This window comes from Mercenaria mercenaria, chromosome 11 (assembly GCF_021730395.1).
Source record: "Mercenaria mercenaria strain notata chromosome 11, MADL_Memer_1, whole genome shotgun sequence".
NCBI classification, from domain to species: Eukaryota; Metazoa; Mollusca; class Bivalvia; order Venerida; family Veneridae; genus Mercenaria; species Mercenaria mercenaria.
Window position 1 is genome coordinate 58702071 of NC_069371.1, and position 22074 is coordinate 58724144.

At 33.5% G+C, this 22074-nt stretch overlaps 1 protein-coding gene across 2 annotated transcripts in view; it reads left to right on the plus strand.

Moving 5' to 3' along the window:
• LOC123533026 (Ca(2+)/calmodulin-responsive adenylate cyclase-like) overlaps positions 1-22074 on the plus strand; it is a 160829-nt gene that overhangs the window by 34564 nt on the left and 104191 nt on the right. The window contains exons 1-2 of one of the 2 annotated variants that reach the window (XM_045314678.2): positions 11746-11871; positions 14505-17111. In XM_045314678.2, coding sequence (XP_045170613.2) covers positions 16530-17111 — 582 coding nt within the window. In that variant the 5' untranslated portion in view covers positions 11746-11871; positions 14505-16529. Of the gene's footprint in view, positions 1-11745; positions 11872-14504; positions 17112-22074 lie in introns of those variants that run through there. The other variant, XM_045314679.2, reaches the window with a different exon arrangement.

Here is a 22074-nt window from a genome sequence, read left to right on the forward strand (position 1 = left end):
CAGAGTATGAACTTACTAACTGGCAGTACCAGTGAAATATTACTTACACTGAATCTTTTATATTTGCCCTTTTTGCAGCTGCCGAACGGCAAAGACGATGAGATTTGTCCAAATATAAGTAATTATTTTACCAGTTTTGAGAGGATTTCAATTGATGGGAAATTACAGTTACAAACTAAATACCTTTCTGAAACACATGGAGTCATTAGCATTCACTGTTAATCAGTATTATGACTGAGATCGACTGTCATTCATTCATTTCAAAGTTTCATAGACAGAGTCCGTTGTTTACATTTTTATCGTAACCGGTGCACTTGTAAAAATCACTTTAGTTTGAAAAATCAAAGTATGCGAAGAGCTATGGTACGGTCTCTACAGTTTGCCTTTATTTTTGTGTACCCCTTTGCAGTCGTTTAATATGTGAATAAAATCTCGTCTCATTGATAATTTTACTATTGCATGCTGTTACAATGTACGGTATGTTTGTAAATATGACAAACAGAACATGTTGATATGACGAATATTCATACTGACATTTGTTATATTATTGTTATTTCAGTGCATGCAACATACGCCATCAAATAGTAAAACATGCTTTTTTTCATATATCAAGCCTTGCAGACTTGCCATTCTATTATGCCCTATCATCCTACATGGTTGGTGGTATATAACAGCCATATGTATTTGCTCGCACGTTTGCTTGTTTTAGTTATGGAAATAGTTAATCATCACTTTCTTCTAAAGTAAATCAACAATCGATAGTCGGTTGTTTGAAAATATCATTTATGCTCTCATATAAATGTATAGCTAAAGCCTGACAATTTGAAAAGTTCTTAACCAAGAATGTACCATTGTACAACATGCGAACATATTACCCCCAGAACATCGTAAGTCATGGTGCTTTAAAAGTAGTTGCATACCAGTACTTCAACATAAGGGTTGTTCGTGGTATTAATAAAGAACTATTACTAATTATTAAAATACTTAGCAGTTAAGAGTTTGCACATTGCACTAGTGTACAAAGGTGTTTTTCATTAATTTCAATACATATTTATGTATTGCAAAAGTCGTTGCCTCCTTCAGACCTACATTTAGTTTTGAAAATAAGAAAGTTTAAATGAAAAACTTAAATACATAAAATTTTTAAAAACATTTTTTTTCAAATTGTATGATACTTATTATCAATAAAAAAAATCAAATATTTCACAAACTTATTTCATCTCCCGTCATCGAACCACATAATGATAAATAAAATGGTGTTTTTTGAGCACCCAACACGCCTCCATAATATAAATTAAACCTTTAAAAACGCGTGAAATTCTTTCATTATTCATTTTCATTGTTTTCATATCCTCATTATGTTGCACGATCATCTGCAAACCTCCAACTGTAGCATATTTTACTTACTTCTTTAACCTTTAGCATGCTAGATAAATTGTGGTCTGCTGGAAATGTCGTCTGCTAAAATTGTAAAGTTCATTCAATTTGCTCCAAAATTGGAAGAAATATTGTCAGAGTAGCAAACAGCTTGGAACCTGATCAGACGCCGATTTAATCGGCGTCTGATCTGGTTCCAAGCTGTTTGCAAAGGCTGTTTAATTCGCCTGCAGCAGGCTAAGGGTTAAACAAGGTGGAAATACCTTAGAATGTTGTAGCTTGACATTACTGTCCCCATGCCACCATTTACTTTTATTTCGGAGAAATAAAGACTTTAGAAATAAATGCATAGGTACATAAATAAGGAAACGTACTTGTATCTGAGAATATTTCATTATCCTGGTTAACAAAATGTACTAATAAATCATAAATGTTGGCAGGCTAGAACAATTTAAAGAACAGCAAACACTTCATTTTTGACAGATGTTATATAATTGGATATAACTCTTAAATATGGTCTATTTTTCCTGAAATTGACAAGTGCATTGTTCGTTTCTTTCCAGTGATAAAAACTGAAGTTTCTCGTTTAGGTAGATGCTACCTGTATGCAACATATGGTGCACATCTTTCTTAAAATACAATGCACAACAGTTGCACAGCCTGCCTGTTCATTTACACCTAAATCTACTTTAAAGGTATTGCCGGGTGTTTGATAACTTTAAAAGAAACATTTAAAAGTTATGATTCTCGTTACAACAGCTGTTGTAGCATTAAAGTCTAATTTAGAATCAAAGAAAATTTGATCTCTTTAACACTTTGGCAAGTCAAGGAAGTGCAAGTATTTGAATGCACATTAATAACATTAATGCAAATCAACTCCACACAGAAACAATAAAGAATGTTGGTGAAGAATCAAATCATTGGATAGAAGATAAATTTAACAGTAAAGTTTACGACGAGCAGTGCATAAGTTTAACAACTCATAAGTTCATGTAAGATTTTTTCAATGTAAGTTTTTGTTTAGTCTGCTTTTTATATATTTGGGGACTGTGCTTTTTGCAAAGTACTGCCTTTAACAACACCAGTTTTATACACTGAACTCGTATGGCCGACATAAGTGCATCATACTTCTCAAGGAAAACATCTGACTCATACCTATATTTACCTGTAAATAATATCTGATTCCACCTCAAGTAAAAACATAAAGTTAGAAATTATTTTGTTTGAGAAAGACTTCTCAGTGCATACTTGAGAAAATTTGGATACACAGGATGCATTCCGTGCTTACCCTAATGTAGTAACACACTAATATACACACAACTAACAACTAATTTACCAACACCTTAATATGTACAAAACTTAACCCCAGTGTAGCAACTCCCTAATATGCGCGCAACTTTGTACAGTAACACCCTAGTATGTGCACAACGGACCACCAGTAAAGTTACACCACAATATGTGCACAACTTACTCCCAGTATAGTAATACCACAATATGCGCACAACTTACCCCCAGTATAGTAATACCACAATATGCGCACAACTTACCTCCTGTATAGTTACATCCCAATATGCGCACAACTTACCCCCAGTATAGTGTTGAAAAACGTAGTTTCGGGGGTGAGGGTTTCTACTCCATTGATGAAATAACACTTTAATTCCAGTTTTCTATGTTAGTTTATTATGTGATGGATGTATAGTCTAAGTGATGGAAATATAGACATCAAAATTATAATTCTCTCATTCCTCTGGTCTAAAGTCACTTATAATTATAACTGTAAAATATTTCATTTCTTGTTTCTAGATCATATAATCTGTAATTTTCAAAGTCCGAGCCAAAAGTAAAGAATCTCTCCCAAGTTTTGACCTAGGTTTATATACAAAAGTATGTACCCTCCCATATGTGATGGCTTACGGAAGGTCGGTGGTTCTACCCAGGTGCCCGCTCGTGATGAAATAATGCACGGAAGGGCACCTGGGGTCTTCCTCCACCATTAAAGCTGGAAAGTCGCCATATGACCTATCCTGTGTCGGTGCGACGTTAGATCAAAAACAAAACAACAAAAAACAAAACAAAAAAAAAAACAAAAAAACTCCCATATTTGGAGTGTATCATAGTAATGAAAGACAAAGATTACCCCTAATATTTATGAGGATAACCATTGACTGAATAGTACCATCCCAAATACGGAGCCACCTCTAACTCTAACAAATCAGACATGTTTACGATGGTACATGATGACAACATACCCTGATAAAATGATACACACTCCAGTCCCAAGCAATTTATGAGGGTAACTGGTGAATGACAACTCAAGTAGCAGAGGCCAAATTTTCACATCAGTAGAATCAATTAATAAATCAACTTAATAAGACTGCTAAATTTACAACAATAGTAATACCACAATATGCGCACAACTTACCCCCTGTATAGTTACATCCCAATATGCGCACAACTTACCCCCTGTATAGTTACATCCCAATATGCGCACAACTTACCCCCTGTATAGTAATAACACAATATACGCACAACTTACCCCCAATATAGTAATACCACAATATGCGCACAACTTACCTCCGGTATAGTAATACCACAATATGCGCACAACTTACCTCCTGTATAGTTACATCCCAATATGCGCACAACTTACCCCCTGTATAGTTACATCCCAATATGCGCACAAATTATCCCCCAGAATAGTAACACACTTGAATGCCGCTGGCGGTGACAATGCTTCGTTTGTTACAGACCTGGTCCCATGTTAACAAAACAATTTCAGTCTCAGCTGAGTTTGATAATGAAACTTTATTTGTTATTTATATCTAAATTGCATGTTTAAGACTATGTATTTAGTTAATTACTATTTTCAAGAGACAATTCAAAACAGATAGTCAGTGTCATTTGGAATTTAATCTTAAAATCTAGTAAAGTTAGCTATTAAAATTTCAATCTCAAGCTCTGAGATCGAAAACTGTTTTGTGAACATGGAGTCAGATGAATTTTTAAAAGACAGATTAACAAGGTAACTTCTCTTATTGTGCAGAAGACGAAATTCATTAAAACCATACTAAATAAATCTGATTGCATGAATTCAAACGACCATGATAACCTTTCGGCAAATTAATTCTTTACAGGCAAAAACTAGTGCTATTTGTCTGACTCTATTCATTGCAATTCACTGGGTTTTTTTTTTGTTTTCAGAACAATTAAAAATCATTAGGCTCAAGAAGTTAAAAGAAGTTTTTGATATCCGCATTATTATTCTTTGCGAAAGAGCTTTACCGTAATTGCCTGCACAGTTTTAATTTTTCATAATTGTGTCGCTCTTCCCCAGAAATAACGAACGAATAAATTTCATATTATAGATAAACTATCCGTGCGCATCCTTCATTTTACCCAAAACATCTTTTAATGATAAAAATTCTCTCTCACTATGAAGTCTCTCAAACAGCAGAGAGTTCTCGTTTATCTATATTATCTTCAATTTGTTTGTATATTACTCCGTTTATAAATCTGGCACGTGTTTTCATACAGACAATTATGATCACTTCTGATGTATAGCATATTTCTCATCACTTCAGAAATAATACAAGATAAGCAACGATCTAACAAATTGTTATAAAATCATGCCCCAACCTCCTTGGTTCCACACAAGGATAGACGCAAACACAAATGATGCTATTAAAGCAACTGATAAAATTTCTTGTGGTTCCACACAAAGAAAGAGACACGCATTAAAGATGTCATTAAAGTCACTGACAGCGTTTCATTAGTTCCGCACAAAGTACGCTAAACACAAATGATGCTATTAAAACCACTGACAAAGTTTCATGTTGTTTCATACAAAGAACGGCAAATACTAGTGTAGTGATGTAATAAAGCAACTGTTAGTTTTATGTGGTTTCAAACAAGGAACTGCAGACACTAAAGATGTTATTAGAGCCACTGACAAAGGTTCATGAGTTCCACACAAGGAACTGCAAGCACAAAAGATGTTATTTCAGCCACTGACATAGTTTCCTGTGATTCCACACAAGAAACAAGACAAACTTCTGATGTTATTTTATCCACTGACAATGATTCCTGTGGCTGCAATATGATGTTATTAATGCCGCTGGCAAAGCTTCATGTGGCTACACACAAAGAAAGAAAAACACTTATGAAATTATCAAAGTCACTGACAAAGTTTTATGTGGCTACACACAAGGAACGCGAAACATTAATGATGCTATTAAAGCCACGGACAAAGGTTCCACATAACGGACGGCAAACACTAATGATGGTATCAAAGACACCGGAAAAGTTCCATGTGGTTCCACTAGCAGCAACAGTAAAGTCACTTTCATGGTGATTTATTTTCTATCTGCATTCCATTTATTAGCAACTGTGTACTATTTTTCTGAAAGTTTGGAAAAAATCAGTAATAATATATAATTTGCCTTTCCGACAATTTCTATTGCAACACAACAAAACTAGAGGAAAGGGTACCTTTCTTTTCAGTTTGTAAGTCAAGGTAATTTAATGAACACCCTTGTATGTTGTTTTTCATATTGATATTAACATGTGATCACGCATTCTTATCCAATTTATTCATACATATCGGGGGAGTGGAGCCACATTCTTTGTATGCCTTTAAACATTGTAAATGCAGCTTTTTCTTGCTCATTTCCTCTGCTTTTTTCTTGTTATGCGTCTTTTTTGTTCTTGTTGATAGAACTAATTTGTAAATGATTAATAGACAGCCGCATAGCCAACAGATAGACAAACAGACTTTATCTCTTCGCTACTATATAACAAGTTGCCTGTATTGACAGCACAACAGGATTCTATTTACTCCATCGTCACCGTTTACGTTGTGTGCAACATAATAGTAAACCTGGCTTAGTTCATAAAAGATGAGTAATTATAATTAGCCTTGCCGTTCATTACCATAAAATCCTGAAAATTGTAATTTGGGCTTGCGTATTGATCAACAGCTTATGTTATAGTTAACATTGACAAAACCTATTTTAATGTATATCAAATATTAATCTTAAATAAATTTTCCTAAACTTATAGATTAAATGTCAATATTACACTTGTATCATTATCATTATTATTATCATTCTTCTTCTTATTATTATTATTGTTATTATTATTAATGATGATGAGGATGATTTTTCTGTTACTGTAGCTTTTTCCAGTTGCGTTCTTGTGGTAAGAACATTTAACAACTGGGAATGCACCTTGTGTTTCCATCAATAATAAATGCACAGAAGTAACTTTCAAACGTATTTTTACATTTAATATGCAGTATTGCACCAAACCGTAGGTGGTTGCATTCCAGAAGTATTGGAAAGTCTTGATAAATGTCAGGATAATCAATCTTTGTCATCTTTAGATAGAACAGCCAAAACACAAGCCCACTTTAAATTGCAAATCATTCATATAGAAATACGGTTCCTGGTTTTAATATCCCCTAGCCGAATCTTTACCGTCTGAAAAATTAGATTGAGCTATAATTGAATATTACTTCTGAAATTATTTCTTTTCCGATGGATGCCATTTGTGTGTGTGTATGTGTGTGTGTGTTGGCTGGATTTTGAGAATTAACCTCAAATCGTACGTGTAATCGGCCGGGAAAGGATTCATAGGATTGCAGGAACTGGTATATATCAGCAAGTTCCAGGTGTGTACAAATACAGTTAAAGCTCGACATCTCGGACTCGCAGATCTCAAATTCCGGCTATCTCGGCGACATTTTCAAGTCTCGTCCCGTAAACACGCGCACAAATATCATTTTAAGCCTAATTTCGGTTATTTGAAGCCCTTGGAATTCGAAATAGCGAGTTTCAAGTATAAATGAATGATGCATCAATACTTTATCCGAAGGAAAGCATTGATAAAGTATGATTCATAGCCTAAGAGCCGATAAATATATTGGAGAATCGAAGGTTGAAATCAGCCATCAGATTCTTAACAAGTCTGCCCGGCAGACTGTGTACGACTTGTCCAGTTAATAACCCTGAAACTTGATAATCTCAGTAGTGAGTGCGCAATGCGGCCCGTCTATAGGCCTCGTCTTTGATCCATCTGGTAGGCGATTGACAAAAAGCAATTCGATCTGCAACGCTTGTGCACGTTGGGAGTGTTGTCACATAAGGCAAACAAGTATTGGGGAAGTTATACGGTGGCACGAGCAATGGATAATGCTGCCTTTCATATAACTATCAAAGGTCATTATAAAGCTATGTTAAATCATATCATACTTGTAAATGAAATTCTGCCAAAAGCATTTTAAATAGCTAATGTTATATTGGTTTGTATATAGCCTAGACCGAAGTGATCCATAGTAAATAGTGCATTTCATAGATTAATATAAACCCGTTTTCGCCCATACAACAGTACCAGAAGTTGCAAAGTCAATGTCAACATTTTTAAATGTGATATAACGAAGAGGAAATGGTACTTTATTTAGATTGTGATATTCCATCACATTGCTTATATCCGTTTCAAGCACGGGATCAATACATACAACTGGTAGGTCCTAAGTTCTTTTTGCTTATATGCAAAGTGTCACTGGTAAAAGTTTGTAGAGACTTTTGGAGCAAGTAAATTTTGTTTTTAAGTTTTTGTTATTAAGTTCGAAGAAGGTTATTTTTGCAGTGATGCTTCAAGAATTTGATATTATTTTTAAACTGTTTTCATGAGAAACCTAAGATTGTTTAAGGTTTTGGAGGAAGAAAGTGTCATTCTACAGTTAAAATACTTCAAACTGTGTGCGGAGAGTTTATTATAACTTATTTGATAGGGCTTCATTGCAACCCTATTCTTTTGTCAATGCCATCTGCTAGGACATCGTTGATCATTCAAATAAGAGAATGAGTTTTCAAAATATGCTTAACTGAAGAACGTGTTATGAACGTTTCAATATTTAATCAAAATGGCAGCCATTTTGTTTCGATGGCAACCTAAAACAAATGACAACGTTGTTTAATTAAAAAACAGGTTATTTTAACTCTATTACCTTTATTCTGTAAAATATTTTTCTACTTTTACTAATTCAGCAGTATTAACACCCTCCGTTGTCAGCAATTTCAAACTGCCAGATCTTCCAGCGTTATGAATGGCTTGACGATATCATCTTCTAGTTAGGCTTTTTTTGTGCAAAATTCGGTGAAAATCCGTTTTCAATCAATTTGAAACTGGCTCTAAAGACCTGTATAAAAAAGTAGCATTTTGACATATCTGATGAAACAAATGTATAATCTCATGCCAGAATTCATTTAAGAAAAACGTCAACATAATATTCTAACACGACCAGCGAATAACCTATATACATGTAGTGCAAAATCTATCTCGGATTATTCTGCAATAAACCACTCGCGTGCAATAACGTCATCCGATTCAAGTGCGTAGCACGGTCGTAAAAAGTAGTTCCATTTTTTCTAACACTGTTGATACTAGTATGTCGTGTTAGAATCGAAATAGCAAGTTCCGAAATGCGAGTTTTTTCGTTCTTATGCGAAACAATATATCACTCAGGCTTACGGCCTTCGTGAGGTATTTTTACGCATAAGAACTCAAAACACGGGTTATTCTACGATAAACCACGTTTGGGACCTTATCATTTCTTAAATATACATACCTCATGTTAGCTCGGTCATTCGGTCGTCTGGCAATAGTTTTGACTGTTGAACAAAAGCCATTCAATAATTGTTTGATTACATGACTTAAGAAATGAATTGTCATGTGTTTTTCTCAGCCAAGTGTTGAACTATAGGCCGGCTAATAACACAAACTATTGACCGGAGACTTGAAATAATATCATTTGTATTTATTTTACCACCCGTGAAGAGTTTAACTTAAAATAATATGTTGAAAACACACCGGATTCATGTACTGGGTATCGAATAACCTTAATATACCATTGTCACAGAATGAAAGTGAATAGTCATTAGGCGAAATAAATTTAAATACATTTTCCTAATGAAATAATCTTATCTGATGAAATTATTATAACTGAAATATACAGGTCCATTTCAAAATTTCACTACAAGGGTAAATGTCTCAAATTTATGTCGGATAAATTATGCTCACATTGAAGGGCATACATTATCACTGCAAATGAGACATGTTATGGTGCCATAGGTTCCATTAGATGAGTTAAAGACATACATCTTTTTAAGATAACAAAAAGGGTATTAAACAAGATTTATGACACTTATTTCTTTCACAGTCACACAAAAAAAATATCAAATGGAAGCATTGTCTTGCCACGTTAACTGATGCCCGAATGCAATGGTCAGCGAATAAGGTAGAATTTGCTGTGCTAGCCGAGGAAAAATAATTTCCATGAATATTCAAGTGTTTATCAGAAAATTTAATTACGCAAAGAATGGGAAATCAGGTAAGGAACTGTTTTATCAAAGTAAATGAGCTGACTGTTCTATGCATTTTTGTAGAAGACTTTTCAATAAAACATCATATTTCCCATATTTTCATATAGAGTTACCTTAAACTTATTTGAGGTTTAATTCGTGTGAAGCTGAAGAGCAAGAACACTTTTTCTTTCACAACTGTCCTACTTAATTTACGTTTTTTCTCGACAATAATTGTTCTATCTTCTTAATACAAAAAGTCACTGACCAATGTTTTGTCATATATCAGGTATATGCAAAAGAGAGTTACATTATGTTTTCAGCAACTTTATTTTATTGAATAAAATATCAGCCATATCAAAATGATTTACTCATCTAATGAAGTCCCTAAAGCAAAAACAAGTTTCTTTTGTAAAGATAGCATATGCCCTTGGACGTGATCATTATATAACTGACATATAGGGGTGAGCGAAAAGTTACGAGAACGTTATCTAGTATATAATGATTTTTTTTTAAACGAACCCGTAGTTATTTCAACCAGAAAGTTTTTGTATCAAACCACTCTGTTCTGCATGAGATGCTTGTTATTGACCCAGTGAGGACGCTTAATCGAATTATTATTCCAGAATTATCAGATTTAATAAGTCAATCAAAACAAAATACTATGTTCTAAAGGCCTACACATCACGTCTTGGTTAATATCCGCGTGCAGTTATTAGGCGTAAAAAAATTGTTTGTTTCGGTATCCCGACCTACCCTAAATTTTTGGCCCTGCCCTAAATGTTTTTATGGCCTTGGAGAATAATTTTTTCAACTTTTTGACAAAAAGTTGCAAAACTGCACTTTTTATGCTTTAAACATGGTCAGTGATGTTAGAAATCCACTTCCCGATGCTCTAAAGGCATAACCCCCTTATTTGTATTCATTTTTGACACAAAAATATTTTCCGAAAGGTCTCCCTTAATAAAAAAAAATCCACAAAAAAAAAATAATAAATAAATCCGACCTTTTTTGAGCATGTTACCGGAAACAAAGGATTTTTTTAGGCCTTAACGTCAAATCTTTTGATTTGATAAACCTTTTTACAAATGTGTGTTTATAGCGTTAATAATTTACTGAAATAAAATAAACATTTCATAATGACAAGCGTCTGGGATTGACAAGGTGGGTCAAGTACGTATACTGAACATTTTATATTACAATAAATGCCGAAAATTGATCTTTATTTATTTGTATTATTGAACAATTCATGCATATAGCATGTTATTTTATAATATATATTTCGTAATAAGATCAACACGGATGTACGTACACGTATCATGCGCGACTTATGTATATGTTTAATTGTATGAAACAAAAATAGAATAATTGTTAAAAGGTCGCTTTAGTAGATGTCACACCATGTTTTGTGATTGTGTTTTGCAACAATGAAATAGTATCGAAAAATAATAGCCAATATAATATACGTCATCAGGTTTGTTTGTTTTAAATTTTAAATTTTCAAAACAAACGTCAAAGTATGTCAATGTGTCCTTTTAGTAGAGTGCAATGTGCAGTGCAAATACAATTAATACAATACACATTTAAGGTGGAAACATAATTATATGAACAGAGAACATTAGCTATATTTAACAACGTTTAATAACCTTAAAATATGCATAAATGGCCTGCTGTGGTGTTTAAAATTTTATTACTAGTGATAACTGAATGGTTTTCAGCACCGAAGCATTGGAAGTGTTTTCTGGTAATAACAGATGACCTGAAAATTACATTATCCCATCAATATGGATAATATATTGATACAGGATTCAGATTAAACTCATATCATACTTGTAAACGAACACTTGGCTTGCACGTTAAATGCCGACCAGACGGCAAAAGAGCGGAATAATATTGATTTGTACATAGACTTGACCGAAGTACTTCATAGTAATATTGCATTTCATAGACACAAGATTAATATAACCGCGTTATCGCCCATACCGCAGTAGCTTAAGTGGTTAAGTCAATGTCAACATTGTTAAATTTGATATAACGAAGAGGATTTGCATTGTTATATTCCATCATAGTGCTAACAGTCATTTTAAGTATGGGATCAAATACAGTGTTATTGGAGATACGGAAAGTGTGAATGGTATAAACTTGGAGCGGATTTATCTAACACAAGGAAATGTCATTTGTAAGTTATGAAAGGACGGTTTTTGCCGTGGAAATAATTATTCATATCGTTGAAACATTCACGTGTTTTAGTGAAAATGTTATTTAGTTATATAAGTGCAAGGTATTATGGTTTTGGAGAATCTTGTTGAAGTTTGACCGATGTTTAAGTAATATGTGTCCTCACACGACAGTGTATGGAGACTTGGTGATAAACTCATTAAAACGCTTTTCACTGCAATCAAAACATCATGTTTGTAGATTGTTACAAAAATGACATTACCTTTTAAATGTTTTCTCCGTATAAGAACAAAATTTCTGCGTTGAACTAGCAACTTTCAAGGTGAAAACGTCAACATATCAGGATACTCATATTTGTATTATATATATATTCAAATATATAAAATGCGTTCAAGTTACATAAGCGAAAGATCATATTGATAGTGTTACATATCCGTACTGAAATAAGTAATTGTTACCTAAGGTATCCGATCCATAATAGGTAAATTTTGATGCCTGGCGATCCCATGCTTTAAGGTATCATTTGAAAGACTTGTGTCTGCTGAACAAAAAAGTAAATAAGATGACCATAATAATATGCAAGAATCATTACAGTCATGTTTTTAAATGCAAAATGATAAATCTTATACTATAATAACCGGATTTCTGTTGAAGTATCATTGAAGACTATAAAGTAAAAAAAAATACAAATTTTATAACATATTTTTGTCATGTATATTTTCTTTTTTAGTAGAAAATATACTTTCAAAGGCAAAATTATATGAGCTTACCAATATATTGTAATAGCACTGTTATATAGAACTTGCTTATATGTGGCTCGGATACCTTAAAAAGATAAAAGGTAAGGGTAGATTTTCCGGAAGCACCCCAAATGCAGCCATAGAGCCACAAGAAGCTGTAATGGAAAAATATTGTAGACGGGTCGCTTAATAGGTTGAGTGGACGTAAAACTCAATCATGTTTCCTTTTTAAAGTAACTGGTATGTTATTGAACGATGGTGAAATTTAATCAAACTTAATGGTTTATAAGTCAATCGTGTTATATTTTATATATAAATCACATCTGGGATAAACGCCGCGTGCCAGTATTGACTACCAGTCTGATGATCTGATAAACCTTTTACGATACATTGTTTATTGCGTTAATAATCAACTGATAAGAAATTAATCAAACATTATAATGGCAAACTGCTGGGCTTGAGACAAGGTTGTCTAAGTGCGTCATGCATTGACAAATTGTTTTACATTTTACATTAATTACAATAAATGCTGTAAAATGATCTTTGATTTTTTGTTCGATTGAAAAGTTCACTTGTATAGTTTTATCTTATAACGCATATATTACATACTTCTATTATAAATATTTGTATTAAAGTCAGCCCTTATATGTATATACCGTATATGATATGTTTTATGGGAGTTGTTTAATAAACTTATTAAAATGTAATGAAGCTGAAACATTAGAAAAAAATTGTTTCCGACCAAATAAACAAAATGTACTATTGATTAAATTAATTGAAAATGAAATGAATAAAGACACCCTTCCCTTTTATGATCCATCTTATAAATATTGCAAATTGAAAACAATTAGTTTGAGCAACATCAATACAAACTCAGAAAATGTCTATTATTCATCTGAAATCAAGTCCTGTCTTATTCAGACTTATACAGGTGTACATTGCCCTGCCTAAACTACATCCTGTCTTATTCAGACTTATACAGGTGTACATTACCTTGCCTAAACTACATCCTGTCTTATTCAGACTTATACAGGTGTACATTGCCTTGCCTAAACTACATCCTGTCTTATTCAGACTTATACAGGTGTACATTGCCTTGCCTAAACTACATCCTGTCTTATTCAGACTTATACAGGCGTACAGTGCCTTGCCTAAACTACATCCTGTCTTATTCAGACTTATACAGGCGTACATTACCTTGCCTAAACTACATCCTGTCTTATTCAGACTTATACAGGTGTACATTGCCCTACCTAAAATATATTAAGTGTTGATGACAGCTTTTTGTTAAAAAAGAACAGTATAACCCTAGAATGAAAGTGGCAAACTAAAGATATAAAAGCCGTAGTAGTTACTTCTTAAAACATGCACTTGAAAGAATCAACTTCGAGAATATTGCTCTAAACTGATATTTTTTGCACATCTGGAATCGCGCCCCTTTAAAAATCTGGCTATGATACTTTTAATGTAGACATTTAAATTAAGTTTTGACTTGTACTAAAGTTGAAGGCGATTATATATCTTAATCGTAGAATTTAGCAGTTTTATCAGTGGCAGATACCAACTAAATGCATGGAACAGCTGTTTATAAAAGATATTAGGCACTTAAAATCGCACCCCTACCCCTTTTACCACGTCTAGATCTTTTCCATGCAGAATTAGTGTCCGGATATTCTGTGTGTTTTAAGTTCTAAACTAATTTTGAAAAAAAGAAAATGATTCAGAAAAGCTTGTTCGATCTGAGTAGAAAGCCTGAATAGTAAGCTGTACTTGTACTAACACTGAATTCAGAGTAATATTTTTGTAAAACATAATGTATATGTAATGTATATTATTATTCTTTTTTCAGGAACATTGAGCATTGTGGGAGATACCGGACAAGCTCTCACTTTGGATTAAGTTTTGTTTGAGAGAAAAAAATAGGAAAACAGGCTTAGACTCTCATTTATCATGTCGTCAGTACTTACCTTGAGGGAATTCTTGTCAAAATTCTGATTTATAAAGTAAGCTTCTTCTTCTACTTCTGAAGTGGATGCTACCACTGAGTGTCTGACGAATGAGGGGATCGACCCATGCACCACGATGTGTTGTGTAACCGCTAAAATAATAAACACAACATTGTATTTATAGATCTTTGATGAAGTTACATCTGTCTTATTTATCGACTGTGTTTCATCTGCTTCCATAAAGCGAGGCTACGTATCGCAACATATTTCAGAAATTGTAGCAAGAAAAAGTGAATTTCTTACTGAAGGAGTTTAGTGATATAAATCTGTCCAGATACCTTAAATACAGGCTACAGGGTTGAACAAACGTATTGGAATGTTAAATATAGGTTAAACTATTTATTAATGCAGATTTTCAGATATGATAGACACACTGAATATTAATTATTAATAATATCCGTACATGTTAATGTAAATTATATATCAAAGACAGGTATTCAGATACCTTAAATATAGGACGGAATTAAATCAGTGCGTAAGGCTTGTACATTGAGCTTAACAGGGATGAGCAAAGCTGACTGTGGAATAATATTGGCAAAACGAAAAAGTTTGTAGATTTGGATATTATCTGGAAGCGTGAGCAACGGGTTTCTTAGCATGATTAGGTACTCGAGAGAGGATGTTTTCATACTGCTTAATGCCACAGGGAGAACGATATAATAAATTCAAATGTGTTCGCAAGTATGCGGATTATTTTGAGGAATATTATCTCCAAATGAACTGAACAGTGTAAGATATTTGACTTATTGCACTTTATTCATTAAATATTCACAGATATTGAGTTGAAAGAATTGTTCATATCGGTATAAAGAGGATTATTATATTATGTTGAAGCTACTGAACATTTCCGACGATATACATCTGTTAGTATTTCCCCTTAATCTCATATCAAAAGATGCGGATGTTACGAGTTGGAATGTAGTTACAAGGCCGACGGTATTTATTTTTGGATGAATGATATAGTTATATATGTTTCGTTAGAGAAAACATGTAATGAATTGCAGCTATTCCTACAAAGTTTTAGGCGTGTACGTTCTAAATGTGCCAAGTTAAGAATTTCAAATAAGACTGATATTCTGGAAGCCCTCTGTGGAAGGCAGGCATTTTTCACGGCATTACTCATTATATATAAAATCAGGTAAAAGTATATATAGGTTGAAGAAATGTAAGAAAGCGAGCGATATACACACGGTGTATAGCTCTGTGTTATATAGGTATACCTGGATTTGTTAATGTACGTGGAACATATAAAAATGTTAAAGACTGTCGTAAAACGGCCGGTAGATGAAAATGCAATTAGATAAGATACATAGTGTTTACCTGTTAACAAGACTAGATCTTGTTGAAAGCCGAGGTTATATCATCTTGAAATTTAGCGGATTGTGTGTTTGTCGAATAAATGTTTTATAGTGTTCACAGTAAATCGCTTTGTTTACCGGGCCACATACGTGTTTACTCGCCAGTTTATGACAGTGCTAACACGAAAAAGGGAAATTAAATTTATTTGAACAGAGTTGCTCTGCGTGGATGTTCAAAATAGATAAAAAATCTAGCTTCCTTGAGGTATCGAACAAACCATCGGAATATGGAGGAATATTTAGTTCAAGAAATCGGGTGAATATTAAATTAATCGTGGAATATGGAGAGAATTTTATAGATTTTATCAAGATATTTAAAAGATTATAGTCGTGAATTTTACATGGAATACTAGCTTTTACTAAAAAATAATCGTTTATAAATGGAGAGGATTTCATAAAGAATATACATATAATGGAATAATCGTAAACCAGGTGGTGAGTAAAATAGATAATAGTGGGAAAAATGGAGATGATTGTGTAATTTTGTCCCCATTATTTAAAACTTGAAAGATGGAGACAACGCCAATGATACAACATCGAGTGTCGACCACTCGAAAGCTCAAGCGGTTGTTCAGTCGCTATGAGTTTGAGAGTGCTGAGCTCGAACGGCTGTACCGCCGGTATGTGTTCAAGCTTCGACAAGCTTCGTTGAGTAAATTGCTCGGCCTGATGTGCCTTCTGTGTGCCTGTATGATTATCTTGAACTTCTACTATGTTCGGAATATAAGTGTGCCAGGAATATACATGAGTGTGCAATTTACTGTGTTCCTTCTTTTGTTTATTTTTCATAATACGAGATTCATGAAGGAATCTCATTTAGGTGGCGTGTGTACAGTGATTATGATATTTCTGCTCGGATTTGTAGTGTTTTCGTTACCTTTTGATTTTGGATCAGTTTATGAAGACAGACCGTTACCGATCTATACGCCTGTCAATGGAGTCTGGCAAATAATGTTTATAGTATTTGTGATCTATTCAATGATGCCTCTACGGACTTACGTCGCCGCCATTTTGGGGATAATTATTCCAGTTAGTCATCTGATAGTTACGTCCCTTGTTGCTAATAACATCCCGGAGTTGCTATGGCGACAGGTAAGAGTTTTTCTGAACATTCTATTTGAATATGTCACATTTTTATTTTATGTCAAAGTTTAAGAATAACGACATGCTGAAACGTTGATCTGTAACAACTTTTGATGGTAACTTTGTCAAAAATAAATATGTTTCAGTCAACGACATAGGAGGTTATCAAAGCATGGATAAAGTTATCATAATAATCCTGTGATGAATTATATTGTACAAATATTTCGAATGCACATTTCGGGGTCGGATCAAAATTTAAGCAGACGACGTGATCAGTCTAAAGTATGACTGAATTATATACGTCGAACTCGCTTATCTCACAATTCTAAATCTCGAAGACATTTTCAAGTCTCGTCCCGAAAACACGTGCACAAAATATAATTTTAAGTCATAATGGATTTGAAGTAAAATGTTCGATCTCTTAGAATTCGAGATATCTAATTTCAACTGTATGACAAGAAAAACATTATTTCCTGTAACAATACTTATAACAAGAAAAAAAAAACAAAACAAAAACGCAGTCACAAGCCAAGATAAATCTGAAATTTGCATTTTGTCCATGGAACTTTTTTTAACCGATATTCTATTTGAGTGCCGTTTTATTACTAGTGAACTAAATAATTTTCAGATATTCTTTATGCATACTCAACAAACATATACTGCAGGAGGATATAAATATTGCATATTACGCAGAGCGACAGACAAAAAAAGATTGCCAATAGCAGGCATCCTAAGACTAAAAAATAGACCCCAGCTAGTATATATTTTCATTATTCTATACCATGATTGCGTATCTGATCAATATATACATGCATGTTCTGTGGTAATTGTATCAGACTCTGCAGATATTGTCATATTTATGTGACTTTGTTTGGCTAATGAAGGGTTTATGAAAACTTTTGCTGAGGAAAAAGCATAATGTTGTAAGTTAGGTATAGCTTGCATGTTTAATGATGTTAGGGACATATTGATGCTCACACATAGAGGCTCATTTATCTAAGCCATCTAGCATGTCTAGCATTAATGCAAATTAAAGATGGTTAATCTAAACACGTATCAGAGCTATAGGAGAGAGAAACTATAGATACGTTTTGAAGACAACTATGATTGTTTTAGATACGTTGAAATTAGACAATCAGATTATATTTATTTATTGATCTATGAATGTTGTACAAGAAAATACTTCCCATCCAGGAATCTGTTCCTTCCAGTACATGGCTGCCTTATCAGTAAAAGTAATCATAAACTAATGATGTACAAAACTATTTACAAAATCGAAGAATAAACAAGAACAAATAACTCCTGTTCATGTGCATCCACTTTTTAAGTTTTAACTAATTGGAATTGCCAAGTTTTTGCCAGAAAGGTCGTTTATAACGAATGTAACATATTTCATCGGTATTTACGGTTAATGGTCTTCAAACAGAGAACAACTAAAAACGCTAGAACTGCAGTGCAATATAGCTGTTTATACTTGCTGCGGCTTAATATGGTTAATGTTTGGAGTGGAAACAAAGTATCCAACATCAGACAACGTTATTCAATTTAAAGTTTCGTTTGAACTTTGAAACTAAACTTTTGAAGAGGGTTACGCAGCTGTTACATAAATCTGGCAGTGTAAACGTACGATCCGTTAAATGTGCCGTTTTCCATTTTTATCGTCAGATCGTAAAAATAAATTCTTGTAATCCCTATGACTTCGGCATGTTAATGACTGGATATAAAAACTTGAATGACAATAAAACTGACAAATAAGTTATAGGCATGTGACCCTATTGAATAAACGTTATGTTGAATCTAAATCAGCTTATTCAAAAACAGGACATGAAAACGTACACCTGCATCACTCTGCAATTCCTAAGACAGGGGAAAACGTTCCAAAATGTGATCTTTTTAAGAAATATGTAAACTGTACCTTTAAGATTAATTAGAATTTATATCATGTAAAAAAATATGAAGTGCTTTAAAATGCAGAGGAAATTAACATTTTACGCAGAGTTTTTATCCTGATAAACGACTATTTTTGAAACTAAAACAGAAATACTATAGTATATCAAGTGCTTTTGCATTTTTAGTATACTTTGTTGACGTTGTGAGAAAATAGTTTTTTTTCTCCAAGTAAAATTTTGCTGAAAATGCATACATATATACAGTTAGTTGTGCATTACATCATTACATTAAGGATATAATGTTTTGTATTTTATGTGATATTGAATACGTATCATTCCCACGACACAGAAGTGAAATGTTTTTATCGAATGTATCAAAATTATATATGAATTCGCTAGTCCATGACAAGTTGATGGAAATTGTTCGTAAATGATATATATATATATCTCAGTAGTAATGCATTAAATAACATATTGTCGCTTTATAAATTCACGTGTACAAGGAAGTTCATGTTTAACAATAAAATGCAAATTCTGACATTTTATTTTTTGTACTTTCATGAAATTTTAAGGGAAAGATGTGAGAGGGGATGTTAAGCAGTTTTTACCTGCTAATTACATGTACTTGTTTTGTTTCGCTTTGCATCGCCTCAATCCAGGTCATATTGCGATTTTCAAGCTTCAGTTGTAAAGGAAGACCAGAGACGCCCCCTTTCCGCACCCATCCACTCGGCGGACGTAAGTTAAGGAAGAAGCGGGGACCTTGGTAGAGCACCCTACTTACAACAACACAGCTATATGTCTTCTTCAGCAGATGTCGCAAAAAAACCACAAAGGTGGTGGTGGGTGATACTGAGATGTGCGTGCGTGAGTGCGCGCGCGCATGTGTGTGTGGTTGGGAACGAGGCGGGTGGGGGTGGGGGGAGGGTGGACAGTAGTGATGTCAGCCACTCAGCCAGGGAGACTCAATGAATACTGGTGTAAACGTCGGTACATTGAATGATTAGCTTACCCCATACCTACAAAATCAAACACTTGTTTGAAAGGATGTTGTGCAAAAGTAAAAAATAAATAAATAAAGTAGAGAAGGAAGAAGAGAAAGAAACAAACAAAGAAAGAAACTTTTGAATAAAGCATGAATTTCATGATAAGAAATTATGTTCGAGTTCTTCCTCTCGACGGATATATACCATAGTGAACTTTATCTAGCCGGTTGCTCTTTGAATTTAAGTCCAAATAATAGAATGCATACGAAACAGTGAAAAGATAAACTAAATGTAACTTTATTTCATCTAAGTTACAACCATGTTGTACTCAATCCTAAATAATATTATTAAACTGTTTTTACATCTAAAAGGACATAAATGTACTAGTAAAAAGACAAATTATGAATTGTTATGACAAGTTAGAAGCTTGTAATATATTTACTGTCTCAAGTTATATATATATATTTTGTAAATAATTCGCATTCTTGTGTAAAAATATGAACATGGTGAGCTTATTGTGTAGTGTATGAGTGGTTTTGAATAACTTATGATGCACTTTGGATACATTCATTTGTCACAATCATGACAATGTCCGATAAATGTGGAGTCTGTCTATGGCTCGAACCCAAGACCGCTTGCTTTCATGGCGAATGCTATACCAGCTGAGCTAACCGGTTTCCTGACATGATCAAATTTGTACCGTGACATATTACTCCTACAGTTCTGGCGCATAGACTTCAATAACGTCATTTACTTTATATATCGATTAGCCAGCCAGAAAAGTTGCAAATTTTGTAACCTAAATTTTAAGCATGTGCCTTAAGGCCTTTATGAGTTGTTTTACAGGTTTTTTATTATTTGGACGGATCTTGCTATACTGCTACCTCGACGTTACAATTTTTAACTAGGTTTTGTATAAACGTGAAACGAAATTGAGAAAAAGTATCCTTTTGTTATCAGACAAATCAGCATGTGGCATGAAACGGGCTCATTATAAAAAATAATACGCTACACAGGAAAATAATAGTTACTTTGTTCGGCTGAACGGGTTGATAAAAAGCACAAAAATAAACGTTAAGAGAGATCAATCAAATAAGTCTTTGTTACACTGATTTATCGCGATATAATTGTTATATATACGCTAACTAAAATGTGTAAGATTTCCTCTCTGATATTTTTCATTAATTTCGTGTTTAAACAGCGTGTTTATATAGGGTAATGTTTAACAAGTTTGACCGGTGAAAAATAGTCAAGATACTAATCAACAACGGTATTCTGTCCGGTGGGAGTACAGCATTCAGTCAGTGTCAAGTCTTGTTAATTTGGATCTTCAGCCCTGTGTGAAATGTTATTAAAGCAGCCACAGGTCAGTGACTCTGCAGGAGATCGTGTTAACTGAGATTTAAAGGCCCATATTACCTCAGCTAAAGATTTCACTATTAAACAAATAAAAGATATCAAACATACGCACTTCCAACGCGGTTTTCAGCGCAATAAAATGGTTAATATTGCAATATCGGAAGTCTGAAGTAATAATATTATGTTGCAATAATAAAGAAAATAAGCCTTATATTGCCAGCTTAAAGCCATATTAAAGATACTAAAACATCAAATACAAATAACGAAAAGGAAAAGGAACGCCTTGTTTATTGACTTGGTAGATCTACTTCATATTTTACAAAAGATAAAACAAGACTGATATAAAAAGGTTAGAAATAAATCACTAATAAATCTCCCGTGCTCAAAATTTATGATATTATGTTTTATTATGATTTAACGACTTGTACTTTACCATTCTCTTGTTTCATAAATGTCACAAAACCACAATTAGCACTTTTATAGTTATCATATGATACGTTTCAAAATGCGCATTTTACGACTTGCAACCATGTAAAGCGTAAAATTTGCCAACATCTAATTTCCCGCTATACTAGTTAGAAAATAAAACTGTAAAAATCAATACATCTTTAGAATAGTTTTCCTCCTCATACATTTAAAAAGTGGATCAAAACCAGGTGAAAGACCAGAGGAACAAGGGAACAAGGATTCGAACTGGTTTCACAACTGTTCTATTTACGAGTTAATTGTAAATAATAT